At 41.5% G+C, this 18,738-nt stretch overlaps 2 protein-coding genes across 8 annotated transcripts in view; one reads left to right on the forward strand and one right to left on the reverse strand.

Annotated features, from left to right (window-relative positions):
* The first annotated feature begins 1,219 nt into the window (after positions 1–1,219).
* Positions 1,220–9,096, forward strand: Pgrmc1 (progesterone receptor membrane component 1). Its single transcript, XM_034485567.2, has 3 exons — positions 1,220–1,640; positions 5,079–5,234; positions 7,827–9,096. The coding sequence occupies exons 1-3, from the start codon at positions 1,313–1,315 to the stop codon at positions 7,928–7,930; spliced, it is 588 nt and encodes a 195-aa protein (XP_034341458.1). The 5' UTR covers positions 1,220–1,312; the 3' UTR covers positions 7,931–9,096.
* A 2,254-nt stretch (positions 9,097–11,350) lies between these two features.
* Positions 11,351–18,738, reverse strand: part of LOC117694800 (A-kinase anchor protein 17B) — a 175,635-nt gene continuing 168,247 nt past the window's right edge. For all 7 annotated transcript variants that reach the window (XM_076918757.1, XM_076918760.1, XM_076918758.1 and 4 more), the window contains 3 exons: positions 17,479–17,713; positions 17,029–17,097; positions 11,351–15,619 (listed from right to left, as the gene is read on the reverse strand). In XM_076918757.1, the coding sequence (XP_076774872.1) occupies positions 13,976–15,619; positions 17,029–17,097; positions 17,479–17,713 (1,948 nt within the window). In that variant the 3' untranslated portion in view covers positions 11,351–13,975. The remainder of the gene's footprint in view (positions 15,620–17,028; positions 17,098–17,478; positions 17,714–18,738) is intronic.

Raw genomic sequence — 18,738 nt, forward strand, 5'->3', positions numbered from 1 at the left:
GATATAAAGATTGTTTGGCTCATTACACTTTAAGAAGATGGGGGCAGCAGGGATTAAAGCAATCTTTGCCAAAATTTTTTAGAATTTAGCCAATTCTCTGCACAAATCTCGTGCATGTAAGTAGTGGTGGAAACTATGTACAAACAGAATTCTGTTTCTTCTGTTTCTTCTGTTACCCTCTCCCAATTACAATTTTAAAATGGGGGGCGGGGGGGGGGGGAGCCAGATTAAGTCTCTGAAAAACAGGAGCAATCCTTGTTCCATAGAGGCCTGCTCCAATGGAGCCTGTTAGCACATCAGAAGCCTAGATATGTAAAAAGATAAAATCTAGGATCTTTCCAAACTCTAGCATTTATCAGGGACTATGCTCAGGGTTACCATGACTGCCAAGGGTAGTTTCCACAGACTTCAAATAGAAGAATGCTGTCAAGCAAAGAAACTTTGAACATTATTCTGGTATTTTATAGGAAAAAAAAAAAGCTCAACAACAGAATGCCAGTTGCTGATGCCTTGTGACTAAGCATAATCGATGATTGCAAAAGGAAAAAAAACCTTTAAATCTGGCAAAATCTGGCGATATGAGCTCCAGATTTTAAATTGCTGACAGGCCTGTTACCTGACTGGGTGTCCTTTGGGTATTAAGTCCCGCAGCTTTTGGGCAAGATTTGGAGGAGAACCATCCCAAAATGGATGTTCGAGTTGTCTAGATCTGTAAGTTGAAAAGGAGTAGAAGGCATGGTTTTAGAGTATCCTAAAACAGCTTCCTGTCTCTGAGGGTACGGCCAGGGGAGAGAGGCTTTAAAATCGAAGCGAAACAAGAGAAATGCGACCCCAATTTTAACCGACGTCATTTGCCGCGAGGAGCGGGCCCTAGAGGCAAGGCTCTCCCACAGGGTCGGCGGGAAGCTACCCACTGTACCCAGGAAACTGAGCTGTGTGTCTGTGAGCTGTACTACGCTCCGAGGGAACCATGAAACTAGGGCAGAAACCCAGAAGGTAGAACGGAGAGGTGGACTGGGCTCCGTGGCCCTGACTGACAGCGCCCTTGTAGGAGAAAGGCCAAGACCCCAAGGCTACATAGGGGGCCTAGGCTGAGGCCGAGCCAGCCGGAGCCAGCGCCACAAGGGCGGGGCGCTTAGGTGGCCGCGAGGGGCGTGGTTAGAGGCTCCGCCCCTCCGGCTCCGCCCCCTCCCTCCCTAGGCTTTTCTTCCTCTACCAGAGAGCGCTGCGCGCCACTGTTCTCTGAGAGGGCGGAGGAAGCAGACTGTTCCAGAGCGCTGCCTAGCCGGGCCCAACCTTTGCTCCAGAGATCATGGCTGCCGAGGATGTGGTGGCGACTGGCGCCGACCCGAGCGAGCTGGAGGGCGGCGGGCTGCTGCACGAGATTTTCACGTCGCCCCTCAACCTGCTGCTCCTTGGCCTGTGCATCTTCCTGCTCTACAAGATCGTTCGCGGGGACCAGCCCGGTGCCAGTGGCGACAACGACGACGACGAGCCGCCCCCGCTGCCCCGCCTCAAGCGGCGCGACTTCACCCCTGCTGAGCTGAGGCGTTTCGATGGCGTCCAGGACCCGCGCATTCTTATGGCCATCAACGGCAAGGTGTTCGACGTGACCAAAGGCCGCAAGTTCTACGGCCCGGGTACAGAGGCAGGGCCAAGGGGGTCGTAGAGACAAAAGAGGGGACCCTGGCGTGGGAGCGGGGCGGGAGAGAGGCCGAGGGAGGTGGGGCGCCCCCGTGGGAGGGTGGGGGGGAAGGCGGGTGGCTCCTGGAGCTGGCCGAGCAAGAGGCTGAGGGGGTGGGGGGGGCAGCGCACGGGGGGATGGGATGCCCGAATGAGGCTGAGGCTGGGAAGCTGCGGGTGAGAGGGACAGCGAGGTCCAAAGGCCCGGGATGTTGGGAAGTTTTCGAAGGTAGCAGGCTTTGGGGTGGGGATGGGGGTCCTGAAAAGAGGAGAAGGCTTCAGATTTGAGAAAAAAAAAAATGATGAAGGTGTCTCCAGAGAGGGCCAGACACTCGAGAAGACTTGGAGGCCGATGACGCTGGAGGAACCATGGTGGAATGTAAGGGTGTGTGAAGAGAGAAAGTGGAGAAGGGGATTAGTGTCAGGTAGAGAGAAGCATTGTTCCTGGTGTGTGTGTGTGTGTGTGTGTGTGTGTGTGTGTGTGTGTGTGTGTGTGTGGTGTACACTGTGTGCATGCGCGGTGAGTGTGTGTTTGGTGTACACTGTCTGGTACGGGGAGCGCTTGGAATGTGACGTGTGTTAGGTATGTCTTTGGTATGTGTATGTGCGTGCTGTGTGGGGTGGACTGAGGCTGGATGATGAACAAGCTTGATGGAGGAAAGGAGACTACTTGAGGATTCATTAAGAGCAGAGTGTGGTGGACCATGGTAACATGTCGAGATGGTCAGAAACACCATATGTAGGGTGGGAAGACTGGGAGGTGGAAAAAAATGAAATGAAACGGGGGTGGGGGGGAGAGGGGTAGGAGGGTACTGAGAAACAATAGTACCCTGTGAAGCCCGATGGGTGGGGGGATTTCAGGAAAAGCCAACAAGAGGGAAAACAAGGGATGGACAACTCCCTAGAGATGAGGTTTTTCCAAACTGGATTGAGTATCACAATCACCTGATGCTTGTGAAAAATACAGATTCTTAGCCTGACCAGCCATAACCACACTTACATCTCTGGGGGAGGGGAGATGGCTAAAAAATTTTACGTGTTAATACTCTCCTTTGGGGAAATGGGGAATCAGCCAAATTTGGAAAGCCCTGCTTTCTAGAAAATTTAGAGAGGAAGAAGAGGTTTTAGCTCTTCCAATATGGATTCCTCTAAGCACTAGGAACTCAGGGGGTGTGTTCACATGCTCATTGGTCTGAGAGGGAAGACTAGCCAGCACTAATCCAAACCAGACATACCCACTCCGTTAAGTCTCCAGAGTCCAGCCAATCAAAATCACATGTGCAAAAGGTTTTTAGCGAACTCTCACCCTTCATTTTGCTTTCAGACATTTTAGAAAATCTATTTTTTTAGACATGTACTGCAAAATAATAGGAAAACTACAATTTGTCACTATAGTCACACATCCATAAGCAATCGTGTAAATACCCATAATTATTAAGCTAAACCATAACACAAATCCATGAGGCATCGTCATATGGTTGTAGTTTGCAAAGTCATCACATGGATCCTCGGTGCTTTCAGAGAGCACAGCTGGAGTCAAGCTGTCGCCGTTCTAACCAGGTGGGTTATAGTTTGCAGAGTCATCCTGAGGGCTATTGCTGTGTATACAGGAATAACTACAACCAGGAATCAACCTGCACTCTACATTCTAGCCTAGCTCTTGTCACTGATCAGTTGTGTGATCTGGTACAACACCTTGTGGTCTCAAGGCCTTAGTTTCCCCTCAGGGAAATAAAAAGGCAAGCACACTCCAATGTGAGGAGCCCAAGTTGCTGCTCTCCATTATTGAGTGGGTGCAGGAACACTGATGATATCATAGTGGAAATATTTTCTGGTACAGAGTACACCTAAACTGACGCCATTTGAGTGTCTAGGACTATGTGCACAGCACTGTTGTAGGTGCTAGTGAGTGACACAAGGCTCTGCTCACCAAGCATCTAGTTAATATGCTTTGTAGTGAACAAAATATATTCTCTAAAGACTTAATATTTGCCTTAGGTCTTGTTTAAGTATGCATTACCAGTCCAGGGACTGTAATTTCTAAAATGGTAAGAGTCCAAAACAGTTTCCTTGTTTGCAAGCACTACATGTTACTATTTCCATTAACAGTACACATTTTGTGAAAAGCATATGGATTTTTTTCTTTTTAAACCATCTCTAGTGGCAGCATGCAATGAGGACTGAAAGCAGCCCCTGTCTTAGAATTTTAGTTGCATTTACAAGTTGATCCTAAGGGTTTGAAGTATATCTCAGCAGTAGGGTGCTTTCCTAGGATATGCAAAGGCCCAGTCCTACAAAAAATGGATCATAAAATTTAATGTTAGAAAGAAAAATGGTTCAGTCGACTCAAGTTTCAGATAATGACACTGTAATGAAACACATTCTCCTGGTTGGTATAATGATTTTAATGTCAGAGTTGCCATCCAGCCTACTTTTGGGAAAATGAGGCATTGTTGAAAGCACCCCGAATTTCTTTCATTTGCTGGTGCAATATTTAACTAAATAACCACATTAAGTGGATTCAGAATGATCCGCTGCCCTCAGACAAAAGCTTGCTATGATGTTATACAGAATAGCATTTTCCAGGTTTTATGAGATTATTTGAAGGCACTGATTGCAGCCTTTTTCAGTGAAAATTTTAGTATTTTCACCACTGCTCATTTGTATCCTTATACTTAAAAACAGCACCAAAACTGACCTCCCTTGTTGTGAGTTCTTACCGACAGTGAAGGTTATATAACACGTGGATATGTTTTTGAACCACTGATATTTGTAAAATGATTGCTCCTGTAGATGCCTTAGGGTTTGTGTCTTAGAACCAATGATCATTTAAAACATATCAGAATATGTTGATAAGGAAATGTTTTCATTTACACATTAGTGATTAAGAAACCATAATTCTGACTATCTTGGCTCAAGCACCTAGAATAGAGCCAGCCTGTAGATACAAAGTCTTTGAGCTGAATTCTAACCCATGGAATGTATAATCAAACATTCCTTATCAAGGCCACTCTCAAAAGAATCACTTAGGCTTATATTAGCTATGTGCAGGACATAGGCGATTTCAAATGCTATATATTTTTATTTCATTTTACTTATTGAAGTGACAGTAAGTCTGTCAATGCCCCTTATGTAATGATCAAAGTGTCGGTATACATGTAGCTTAAGAATGGAATATGAAGCCAGGAAGTGGTGGTGTATTCCCCAGCACTCAGGAGACAGAGTGAGTTTAAGGACAGCCATGGCTACACAGAGAAACACTGTCTCAAAAAACAAACAAACAAAACAAAATTAAAAGGCTTTCAGTGTTGAAAGCAAGGAAGCCATCTTCTGTATGTGAGGGAAGTATATTATCTAGTAAAGACTCTGTCTTTGGTTTCATTTTGTCTTTAAAGAGGGGCCATATGGGGTCTTTGCCGGAAGAGATGCATCCAGGGGCCTTGCCACATTTTGCCTGGACAAAGAAGCACTGAAGGATGAGTATGATGACCTCTCTGACCTCACTCCTGCCCAGCAGGAGACCCTGAGTGACTGGGACTCTCAGTTCACTTGTAAGCATTTCTTTATATTTTGTCTGGATCAGATTTCTACCAGTAATGCAGATTTATGATCAAACAACAGTTATTACTAAGCACTCTGAAATTGGGTGCATTTTGATAGGCTTGGACGGGTCAAGTTCATGGCATTAAGAATCGTAGCAGTGCTGAGTCACTTGCTCTGATGGCACACCAAGTTTTAGCTTGTCCTCTACAGAAACTTGAGCTTCTGATGTTGATGTGTGCATGAAGGGATATAGATTCCATACTAGCATTTGGGCATGTGGGGGAAAGGACTGGAGGGGAAAGGGCAGCGGCCCTCTTGCCTACAGGAAGAAGGATTTTTGTAAGCCCTCCCTTGCCACACACTTTTTAAAAGCAGCCCACAGCTCTCTTGAAGAATGGGAAACTTGTGTTCTGCCAAACAGCTGCTCATTGAATCTGATTTAGCCTAACTATAAATTAGGCCTCATCTATAAATGCTGCTTATAATCTGCCCAGCAAACAATGGTATCTGCATTGTTTTTAAAGAAAAAAAAGGGACACTTGTTTCAGGCTAATGTATGGGAAGAGGGTAAAGTATTTACAGTTGAGGTGGAAATAAGAGGTGAAATTCAAATCATGAGAATGCAGGAACAGGCTTCAACCAACCCTAAGTCCCAGAGGCTAAATGATCATTTTAAGATTACTTCCCTGACACAGATTTGAACTATAATAATCTTTCCCAGAGTTTATGAAATGTATGTGAAGATCATGACCACTTGGTTTAAGGAAGATGTTTTGGTGTAGAGGGGAAGCTTTTAATTTACTGATTCCCCACAATCAGTTAAATTGTACACACTCTTTTGGCTATAACCAACTATCTTTTTAGAATAACCCGAGAGAGTTCTTGGTTAATAATTAGCCAGATGTGACACTACCTTTTGAGTTTGGATCTTGAACAGACCAAGTATAGCTTTCAAGTCAGGACGAAAATCTTTGGACTTTGAAAACAGCCCAGCTACCTAACATAGTCACTAACATTTGCCCAAGATGCCTGTGTAATCATAATCTTCTCTATGAAACTAGTGGTTTATGATTTATAATCCGCAAAGCTCTGTGCTCTAGAGCTTTCTGGCATCAGTGGGAAACAAGTGATTTTTTTTTTTGCCCACAACTTTCACCTAGGCCTAACCCAACCTGTTGTGACACACCAGCTACACTCAGAAATCATTGTGGATTCCCCTTAAGCAGGTTTCCCAGGTGCCACTTGACTTTTATTTATCTTGCACAGTCCCAAGCCACCTCCCCCCAACATACAAACACACTCTATACTATGTTCAAATAGGGAAGTTTCGGTTGTTCCCAGTGATTATTTCACATAAAAGCAGCTTTAGTTACCTGTTTAGACAGGTTGCTTACTCCTCTCATTCCTCCCCATTTCAGAAAGGAAATGTTCATTAACCCTGGATTCACTTGATTATAATGGAGCTTGCTAATTCTAACTTTATACCTAAACCTCTTGGCTACAACATCTTCAATCCCTTCCTAGTCCCTTGCCATTCCTTTAATTACTCATAGCTTTTTCCCACGCTGGGAAAAATGCCTGTCTCCTGCTGTCCTGCCTGTGTGCTTAACCATTATTTCCAGCCCATCACGGTCTAACACATTATCCAAGTTGCCCTTAAACACTGCTTCAGCTTTCTGTCCCTCCTGATTCTTGTCTGGTATTAATTTCTCAATTCTGGTCCATGCTCTGGCTCTCCTTTCATGTGGCCTTCTGGAGTGGCTCCCTTTTTGCAGTCCTCATACTGGTTCACAGGCTATCCAGATGCCACTACATTAATGGATGTTTCCAGTTTTCTTTGAAGCTGTCTCATATCCTTTTACTTTAATTCTAATGGTCTTACCCTACTCCCGGTTGTGGTTCCTTCATATCTGGCTCTGCATGCCAGCCTCCTGGTCACCCTGCTCAACTGCTCTTACTGAATTCTGCCCTTGCATAGCTGGGTGATAACATTGCTGGAGTGCTATTTTGCTGTGTCATTCTTTCTCTTACAAACTTTCAGTACCTTTGCCACCTATAGGTGAAGTTCAAATTTCTGAGGCTGGCTTTTCAGGTCTTTCATAATATTCCCACACACTGATTAGCCAGACTTATCTCCTACTATTTCCAAAGGCCAATTCTACTGCTGATGACATGTTCTTACTGTTTCCCAGATATGCCCAGTCTTGCCTGTGCCTTTGAATGTGTTTTCATTTTTCTGGAAATACTGTTCAACTGAAGTTTGTCCATACATTTTCCAAAGCATATCTTTCTTCCATGAAGTGCCCTACAACCCCCCTAATTCATAGTGAGGTTTTACTATAAATACTTCTACAGAGGGCTCAGTTCATTTTGATACCACCTGAAATGGTTTGCTGCTTTATATTTTTGTCTTTTGAACAAAACTCTTTAGTTTCATTTTTGGCAAAGAGTATGATATAATCTCTTTATATCTATCAAGAAGCCTAGGACATTGCTGACTATATTGTGTGGACCTCTCATAAATGCTTTAAAATGAAATGTAATGATTTCTTTTTAAAGCATGAGAATGACTAATTGTGATTTTCTTTCTCTACCTCCAGTCAAGTATCATCATGTGGGAAAACTGCTGAAGGAAGGGGAGGAGCCTACTGTGTACTCAGATGATGAAGAACCAAAAGACGAGACTGCTCGGAAGAATGACTGAAGCAATCGGTGGAGCATATCTATTTTTGTATTTTGCAAAATCATTTGTAACATTCCAGTCTGTCTTTTCAACATGGTGATTTCAATATCTAGAAAAGTTTTGAACTTGCTGTAAATTTTTTAAGTAACATCACTAGTGACACCGATAAAATCAACTCATCTTAGAATGCATGATGTGTTTGTATGTCACATATCCAGAAAGTGAACTTCAGTGCTGTAATGCAAATGGTAAAGCTCTTTCTCTTCTGTCTGTAGTTAGAACAAACTGAATTACAATTTGATTTTCCTGAGAGAGGGAAAACTTGGGTATTTCCACAAACTGGTCAACATGGTAAGTGCACACACACTGGTCAAATGGCAAATGTACTAAGGATGAAGAGGGATCAATGTCTAACTATGCTATATTCTGAAAACAAGCCCATTTTACCCAACTGACTTGACTGCATGATTTTTGTTTATCTTTAAAGCAAATCTGCAGTGTTCCAAAATCTGTGGTATTGATTTAAAACAGAAGTCCAGTAACAATGAAACCTCAATACTGGGCTCAGTTGGGGCAGACACATTGCCTGTGTTTGTGGACTGATTTATCATCTTTGTCCCCATGTGGACACTCTCCCACACAGTAACTCACATATATGGTAATTGACAGTTGGAACTAAAACAGCATCTGAAAATTCAAAGTAGAACTTTGCAAAAGAAAATTCTTGTAGCAGGGCAATGGTTGTGTGGTTATTGACCAAATGTAAAATTTGAGAGGAATATACAGGGCAGGAACAGGTGTGTGCTTTTCCAAAAGCTTTCACTGACATCTCTGAAGAATGAGAAAACACTACATGGCACTAGCTGAGTGATTTTGAAAGGAAAACACATTCCTAAGGTAACACTTAAATCCTTCTGTTGTTACAAACTTGTAGTCACTTCAAAAGTAGTAGTCACGTATCTAGGTCTTGGATAGTACTCTTGGTTAATACTAAACCTAGCTTAAGTAGACTCTACAGTTGTATAAATTTGTAAAAGTATTATATGAACAACTAGTGAGGTTTCAAACTCGTGTAATTGTAGTTAAATAGTCACTGTATTGTTTTGTGAGCTGTGTTTAATGGTTTTACCTCAAATCAGAAAAAAAAATGAAGTGCTTGGGTCAGTTAATAAAAAGGTTTTACCCAATATAGTGAGGCTAACTTGCTTTAATATTTTATAACTGAAGAGCTGGGGGATGGGAGTAGTGCAGTGCCGTGGCTGATTCTGGTCATGACATGGCTAGTGCACTTGTGAACGCACAGCAAGATCAAGCCAGCCAAAATTCAAGCACCAACTGAAGAAGTGCGCATACCAGCCCACTGAGGACTATAGTTGGTGGCAACTAAGGTGGGGCTAGTCAGTTTTCTTTGAAACTGGCCACTAGTAGGTTCCTCATGCCCCAGTACCTTGTACCCGTGTGCACATACAGGCAACACTAATTAGATGTGGTGGGGTAGGTTTTTAAAGATTGCTGGGGACATGTTGGGGGAGGGGTTCAGGAGATCTGAAATTCAGATATGATCATGATACATGGTATACATGTGTAAACTTCTCAGAAGAATAAACATTCTTAGTCAGATTTCGTCATTTGACTTTAGCTTAAAACTGAGTTTAACTTTTGGGTGTTAAGACTTCTATGTGTAGATAATAAGTTAAAGGCCTGCCTGAGTTACATAGTGAGAAGGAAGGAAAAGAAAATAAAATCAACAAGTTGAGAAAGAGGATGCAGAACTACTATATTGTGAATTGTCAAATTCTCCCTCTGAGTCAACTTTCTAAACTCAAGTCTACCATTGTCACTAAGATGTCATGTTACTACTGAGCATTAGGGGAGTGTAGGGGACTTATGGCAGGAGGAGTGTGGCTTTTATTTTCCTAATTATTTTTATTTGAGGATTTCATACATAAACAGTGTGTTTTCATCGTACTCACTCCCGGCCTTTCCTCCTAACTCCTCTCAGACTCAGTCCTATCCCTTTCCAACAATATGTCCTCTCTTTTTATAACCAAGTTCGGTTTATGCTGCCAATGCACTCACAGGAAAGGGGCCATTCACTAGAATGTGGTCAGCCTACCATGGACACAGGGCGTTTGGTTTTTGATTCAGAACAAGCATTCACTTACTTATTAATGTTTCAGAAAGAGCTTGTGGAACCCAAAAAAATGAACATATGAATAACTCTGGCTTTAAAGTGCCAGAGTTAAAGGTACAATTTGTCTTCATTATAATTCTTTGAAGCAGTGCACTACTTATTTTATGTACAAATACACTTAACTCTTAAGTGATCAAGGACCTATTATGATCCTAAGCTCCCTGGACTAGACTCTCCATTCTGTACCCATATAGTTTTGGACATCAATAAACTTCAAGTTTCACACACAACTGAGAGAATGAGATGAAATAAAATCCTGTAGTATCCATTTTGCCACCATTTAACAGCACTGATTAAACGTGCTATGCCAAACATGGTGGCATATATCTGTAATCACAGCACATGGGAGGCTGTGGCAAGAGGAGAAGGAGTTCGAAGCCAGCCTGGGCTATGAGTGAGACCCTGTCTCAGAAGACGTGCTGAGTGTTTAGGTCTAAACAGGACATCTATATTAACCCCACTCACCACTAAGGTCCAGGGGTCTTCACTTAAGAGGAGGCAGAAAGACCATAAAAGCCAGAGACCAGGGAAGAATGCTATGAAATGCTATCTTCTGGACATGACATGGCTGTTGCATGCATTCACAGCAGCTGTGGTTACCTGCCCAAGATCAAGCCAGCCAAAATCCCATGGTACAGATGATCTCCAGGCCCTACCCTGTACTGAGGAGCTATTGGCAGAGACAGTTGCTTGGGGAGGGGGAATCATTCTTTAAGGTGTGGTCACTGATAGGTTTCCCACACATGTACATATGGGCAGCACTAACTAGACTTACTGGGTCATCAGAAAAAGACATCAAGTTGGAAGGGAGTGTGTAAGGAATATGAGGGGAAATGGAAACGTGGAGGTGGGGGCAAATAAGACCATATTTCATTGTATATGTATATGAAATTCTCAAAAATAATCTTTAGATATACCTAAAGAAGGATGATTTTGAGTCTAAATGTGATTTTAGTTTAACCAAAATGAGTAAAAAACTGGCTTTTGGTTCCTTTAACTCTGACAGGGTCAGTTCCTATCATAAAGGAGTAGAGTTAACATATTGAAATGAGTTGGAAATGTTATGGGTGCGCATTGATCTACCCCAGTACAATGATCAGTCAATAGTCACTATTGTCACTAGTGACAATTTTATTTTTAAATATATGAAAATTAAATATGCATCATTTCTCTAACAATGCAAATAAACCAAAGAGAGCAACATTAGTGTAACATACCCTACTACAGATAGAAACGTCCTCCCAAAGTGGAATCAATCAGCATTTATTTTCAAATTAACACATTGAACAGTTTTGCAACAAAAACACATTGATTTGGTTGTGTTTTCAAAATGCCTAGGTTACATGGCCTTCTACCTGAGAAATTCAAACAAATGAACAAAGCACTTAGCAGACTTTTCCTTTATAGGATTAGCAGCACATACAAGGGAAGCATATGGAAACCCCTCTTTAAATAAAACAACTTTAGGCCCTTGTTTGATGAGACAGAAAGAAGATGAGGGAACACTTTTCCCAACTTAAATAACAACAGTATCAAGAACAAAAGTAGTCATAACAGTTGGTTCCATTTCATTCTTTACTAAGCCGCCAAGTGACAAGCACAGAGAAAGCTATTACCTCTCTCGTGTAAGGCCTACACCAAAAAGGGGTTGACACAGATCTACCAATGCATTACCACAGATGAGTACAAAACTCCAGGGTTCAGCAATAGCAGTTTTTTTTCCTTGGAGGCCCCAAGAGAGCATTTAGCAAACAAATCAAACAGTGCAAAAGTGCCACATCAAAATGACCACGTCTATTACAGGGGGAAAAGAACCTAAAACTTTGCACATGCTGCTGAAATCTGCAATTTTATTTTCTTTTCTTACTGAGCAAAAATGCCTAAAATCTCTCAAGAAACATTATCAAACGAGGGAAGGAACTGAGTGGGGCTTTTTTGTTTATTTGTTTCAAAACAGTCAGCTGCTTTCTATTACAAACCCATAATGTTTTTTGTTTCAATAGAGTAACATGTGGGGAGGGAAAAAAGGCAGATTTTTATTGGAGGGGATTAATGTGGTGCCACAAAACTCTCTGACAAGATATGAGCTGTTAGTGATTTCAAAGGCTACTTTGGGCAACATTACTTTGAACATGAATAGTCATTGCTAGTCCCCAAAAACAAAACAAAAAAGGCACTCTCGTCACATCAGCAATCTTTCAGAATCAATAAGTCAAAACCTAGTTTTAATAGTGGAACCAACTACTGGCTTCAAAGTGAGATTGTTTCCTTCTTACTAATAGGTGTGGATCTGTTACATGCCTTTCTGAACTTTCAAGTGATTGAACAATCTCTCTTCAAAGAGGAATAGGCAGATCAATGAAACAACCTGTGGCTTTTACTTCAGGTAAATCATAGTCCTAACCACTATAGACACCAGGTTGCTCAAGAGGCAGTTTAGGGGCATACAATGTGTGACAGGATAGTAAGTAACCCCACAGACTGGCATCCTACCTGCCTCTGCCAGTAGATGCTTTCCTGCAGAATGACAAATTGAGACTGAACTGAAATTGCCATGAAAATGCCACCCTTCACTGATTCTGTGGATTCTAAACAACTATTCCTGTTGCAGATGGTCTCTAATTTCACTAATCGCCGATTACCAGGTTGGGTATAGCTTTGTTGGGAAAATGAAGGTCAACTAACTGCCCTGAGGTCCTGGATCCAATGTAAGGCAGACAGAGTTGGCCAAGCTTTCTACAGAACATGCACTGTGCTAAGGGGTAAGTCTTCAGGAATCTACAAATCTCTCCATTTAAAAACATATTTAAGAAGTCCAAAGCGAGTCAGCAAAAAGATAAATCACTTATTTAACTTCGTTTACAAATTCTGCACACAAACAATTTTTCCACAGCTAGAAAACTGTGGACTTCTCTTTTAAGTCTTCCTAACGCCATGGCATTGTTAAGGACTGAGGAGGCACTTGTTACTGTTCTATAAAAGTCAGTTTGGGGGATAGTCAGTGACTTTTTACAAACTGATGTCACCCAACCCTGAGTGAAAGGATTACATAGCCTGAAATAGAATACTGTCACAACTTTTCTTCTCAAGTGCCATTATTGATGTGCCAGGATGTTTTGATAGTTCTTTTTCAAATCCCCCTAATTTCATAAATTCAATCCTGGTGCTTTAATGAAAAGATATGAGGTCCATAAAACAAACAAGAAAACTTCTAACAGTCCTAGCTACTTAACCATCAAAGGGGAGTCAGCCCCTTTTAGATCCTTCTAGAACTGTAAATGAATGATTCTTTGAATATTATGAATATATTCCTTTCCTTCCAGTAGATCTTCATGAAATTCTAGTCATAAAATCTATTATATGTTCTAACCTCTGGATCTCTTCTTTATCTAGAGGTATGAAGTATAATTTAGCAAAGTTTGTTACCATACATAGCGTTTCTGACGTAATCTATGAACACATCAAAAGATGCCTATTTGTCCCCTATTGTCCTCTTTGAAGATAGATCATGGATGTTATGACAGCAAAAGAGCCATGGAAGGCCAAGTCAGCCATCTTAATGCTAATCTGCTCCTTTACTGGCACCAAATTAAAGCTTAAAGTAAAATCTGTCCTTGGATCAAAGAGTTTTGCAATTACATTGTTTCAACAAGCTTTAGAATCTATAGGTTTTCTATTTCCAAAGCTTGCTGACATACCTGTAGTCACTCCGATCCACACTTTCAACTTTGGCAAGAGGAACAAGCTTTTGTACTTGACCCTCTTCTAGTTCTTGCACTGTGGTTGCTAACAACATAGCTATATTTGGTTTGAAGTTTTTCTTTTCATCAATTGTTTCTTGTAAATAAGGGTGTTCCTGATCAAAGTGGCCATCAGAACATTTTAAAATATAAAGAGCCAGAGTAGTTGTCTCCTAAGTAGCTCCCATAGTCAATGTGCTCCTGGTTGTCATCATGACTGACATAGTAATTATCAGAATCAAGCATGTAATCTTCAGACCTTTCATATCTTTTAAACCTTCTTACATCCTGGTTATACTCTGACTTCCACGGATTCTGCCTTTTCCTGGAGAAATATCCCAAATAGAGTGCTCTAGCACGTTTTGGTGGCATTAATGGCATATGAAGGGGCCTGTATTTCATATTCTGGTCAAACATACTGCTAGGAAGTCTCCTCCTCTTCCTCGCGATGTTCTCTAATTCATCACTGGAACTGGACTCATGGTAGTAGCCTTCATCAAGCATGTATTTGGGGGCTAGTTTTCCCCTAGTTTTGCTTACGTTCTTGTCAACTCTAATGGAATTACATTCATCCTCAAGCCACGAATATCTCAGTTCATACTTGGACTTTTTACCTGGTGCCCTCACTTTGGGTTTAGAGTATTTTTCCTCACTGTCATGTTTCCACTCTGAACACAAGGTCTGCTGACTTGACCTACTTTTCTGTTTGCATATACCGATTTTGTCAGTACCGAGAGGTCTTTTTTCTGGGGAGCTATTATAGACAGCCACAGACCTTTCCTCCTCCTCTTCGTTCATGCTAAGAGTTTCACTGAAGCACTCAGAATCACTACTAATTTCCTCCAAGAAGTCTGCCAATGGCAAACCTACATCTACTGACCTTAATGATGAGGAAACTGGACTTTTTCTTGTGTGTGGAGAATCTTTGACTCCTTGACTGTGAGTCTTTTCCACAGGATGGCTCTCTCCATCAGCTGGGGACAGGTGCTCATCAGTTTCACTTGCTTTGTCCTTGCAATGTTTTTTTAATTTCTTAGTAAATTCTTTGGCATAATTGATCTTGCCTGTCTTTTGTGGCTTACTCTCAGAATCTTTCATACACACCTCTGGCCAGTCCTGCTCTTCATCCTGTTCTTTCCCTTGCAGGCTTTCCACTTCACTCAGACTGTTTGAGTGGCTCCTCTGTTTTCTTAAATAGATCTGAAACCCATCCCCCTTAGCATAGACATCTCTCTGCCACTGACACGTGCTTGTTAGGTGACTTGCTTCAAGACAGAATCGGGCATACTCTGGAGTCTGATAATAGTTTAATAGATAGTCAATAAATTCATCTGTTTCATAGATCTTCTGTTTCCTGCCACGGTTTATCACAGCTTGTCTAGAAGAATGGGATTCATTAGAACTGTCATGGTCTTCCTTTTCAAGGGGCTGATCTGCAATCATTGTACTCTGCAAAGAACTCTGGTCAGACACCAAACTGTAATCACACCCATCAGTTAGCACTTTTCCAGTTTCTTCTTTTCTAACTGAGTGTCTTATTTGTTTCACCCCACGGTGATGTGAGGATTTCTGTAACTGAGCCTTAGTTCTTTTCTTCACTTTTTGTTTTTGTTTACTGTCAGACTTGGAAACTTGATAGCTTGGCGTTTCTTCCCAACCTAGAAGATGCTGAGTGTTTAATTTTTCTTCCTCTGGTGATTTCAATGAAGTCCCTGGGGTTTCATGAGCTTCGGGCTTCATTACATCAACCTCCTGTGGGTTACACTGTGTCGATCCCTTTAAGAAAAAAAGATTTGATGATCTCTCATGAAAACTCAAATGAGGCCAGCAAGATGGCTCAGGAGGTAAAGGTACCTGCCTCTAAGCCTGATGAGCTGAGTTCCAACCCAGGGACCTGACCTCAGCAAACTGTCCTTTGACCTCCATGCACAGTCACACAGTGCCATGTCCTCTGTTCCCATTCACACACAAAACAAACAAATGTAAACAAAAATTTAAAACAAAACACAGAAATTGAAAAATTTCCTAAAACTGAGCTAGTGTTGCTCAGGAAAACAAAACAAAACAAACAACAAACCAGGTCCAAAGTGGGAGCAATACGTGTACTGAGGAAACTACTAACTTAAATGTTTTGCTGTATTAAGAGCTATTTTTTAAAATTTGTGGCAATTCTTATGCCATGGCATTTAAAAAATACCTTACTCTTTTTATTTTCACAAAAATTGACAAGCCTACTGTTAATTTTCTTTTTTTAGAGAAACAGAGGAATACAGGATGTTCTGTAGCCCTCACAGGAAACCCTAGTACAAGAAAAGACACGTGGGTGAAACAAGTCCAACAAGGTCTTACTAAATAAACTTACTAAATGAACTGTCCCCCTATATCATACTCCAATCTTTCTCTATGGATTTCAAGTTGAAGATGTCTCCTGTTGAGCCACCTGGCCTGCCTCATTAAGATGAAAGACACGGAGAACAGAGAAGCAGTCTAGTGGTGCAACATTTGTGCCTTACAAAGTCAGAAAAGAAAAACTAAACACCAAGTAGAAACTATCACTGTGCCCGTGAATTTTCCTGTGGTCAAGTCTGATGCAACCTGTTCTGCACAGCTGCAGAGTAAGGGAAAGATAATGCCTACATACCCATTCCCAGGAAGGGTTGCTATGCATTCCCACTGAGGTCCGCCACACATCAGAGCACAGCACCTCCCTAGTAACTTATAATCAGTGTAAGTATTAATAGGTTTCAGAATTATGCTCCATATTCATTTAAAGAAATAGATTCTACATAAAAAGTCACACTTGGACATTAAGGTAAACTAAAACCCAGTCTAGCTGGGCTCAGTATCAATAATCTAAGTATGAAATTGTTTTTTTCTGATCCTGTGTTTATCAAGTTTATTTATCCATAGGATCTACAGTTAGCTATCCATAGTTATGAGCAAAAGCTTTACATGGCAAACAGACATAAAATTCACTTGATAGGATAGCAGAGGCAATCATTCTTCCTATTTAAATCACTGCATATGGACCTTTAAATGAATACTTCGGAAATGTCTCTGGCTATTATTCCAAGGTATTTATGATTCTGACTAATTCTAGGAGCCCATAGAAGGATAGAAATACCTTGGAGAAATGAAAAATCTGTGAAGAAAATAACTGATCTGTGAGTTAAGAAATTCCTTACCAGACAGTTCAAGAGAAGGCTAATGTGCGTTTGACAAGGCTCGAGGTTCTTCTCCCTTCTCATCCAAACCTGTTACAGACAGATGGATGAATGAAGTTACTAGAAGGCTACAGAGCGAACACCGGCACTATACCCACCCTTCGTGTCCCCCTAGCATTTATCTGTCATATCCATTAGGAACGCAAAAAAGAAGATGAAGTAGCTAAAGTGTTCTGAAGTTTAGACATGGGGAGTAAGGGCCCCGTTGAGACAGCACTGCTTTAGAAACTGGTTTTGGAAATCCATGGTTGGGGTTATGGGAGAGGAATTCATTTAAAGGAAACCCCTATGAATGCCACGAGTCTGCCTCGCAGTTCATTGTTGATGGGACAATACTTAAAGCCAAACGTTAGGCCTCACAAAGACTAGTACCTACCCAAACTAAAGAGAATAGTCAGGAAACAGCCTTACTGCAATTTTCTTCAGGAGGACCCGGAGCAACCGAAGAGCTTCAACCCGCCTCCGAGCCAGCAAGTACTTCCGCTCCTCCCACTCTCCGGAAGAATCCAGCTCCTGGCGAGCCTCAGCCTTGGTTTTGCCTTTTTCCTTTCTTTGACGGTGTCTGTCTCTTTCCTTCAGAGCTCGCCTCCTGTCCCTGGCCTTCTTTCTCTTTTCTTGGGCTTTCCTTACTTCATCTTTTCTTTTTCTGAACAATTAAGATTCATCATTCATTCAAGCAATAATTATTAGCCATTTGGTCTCCTACCCATCCCCCACCCTGAAGAACTAATAATCATTTAGGCTTCCAGAAACCTATGTCTGAAAACCTCAGGACCTGTAATTGACAACTCATCGTAAAAACAAAAAACAAAAACAAACAAACAAAGAAACACAACAACCAGGGGCAGGGGGATAGCTCCATCTGTAATGTGACTATCTTGTGCATACGAGGACCTGACTAAGCAAGGTATGTATACCTGGAATCTCAGTGCTGGGGAGGTAGAGGCAGGTGAATCCCTGGGACACACTAACCAGATAGTCTAGAGTATTTGACAAGTTACAGGCCAGTGAAAGATCCTTTCTCAAAAAACAAAAACAAAATAGGTGGACAGCATAAGAGTAATGACAACTGAGGTCCTCTGGCCTACATACATACACATACATACACATACATACACACACATGCACACACACATGTGCAAACACATACATATATACATATATACATACATACACACACATGCACACACATGTGCAAACACATACATATATACATATATACATACATACACACACATGCACACACACATGTGCAAACACATACATATATACATATATACATACATACACACACATGCACACACATGCACACACGCACATGTGCAAACACATACATATATACATACATACACACACATGCACACACATACACACACGCACATGTGCAAACACATACATATATACATATATACATACATACACACACATGCACACATACACATGTGCAAACACATACATATATACATATATACATACATACACACACATGCACACACACACATGTGCAAACACATACATATATACATATATACATACATACACACACATGCACACACGCACATGTGCAAACACATACATATATACATATATACATACATACACACACAAGACCCTAAAATAAAAAAAAACAGCCAGGGAAAAGGCATAATTTTGTGTGTAAAACACAAATAT

Source organism: Arvicanthis niloticus, chromosome X, assembly GCF_011762505.2.
Source record: "Arvicanthis niloticus isolate mArvNil1 chromosome X, mArvNil1.pat.X, whole genome shotgun sequence".
Taxonomy (NCBI): Eukaryota; Metazoa; Chordata; class Mammalia; order Rodentia; family Muridae; genus Arvicanthis; species Arvicanthis niloticus.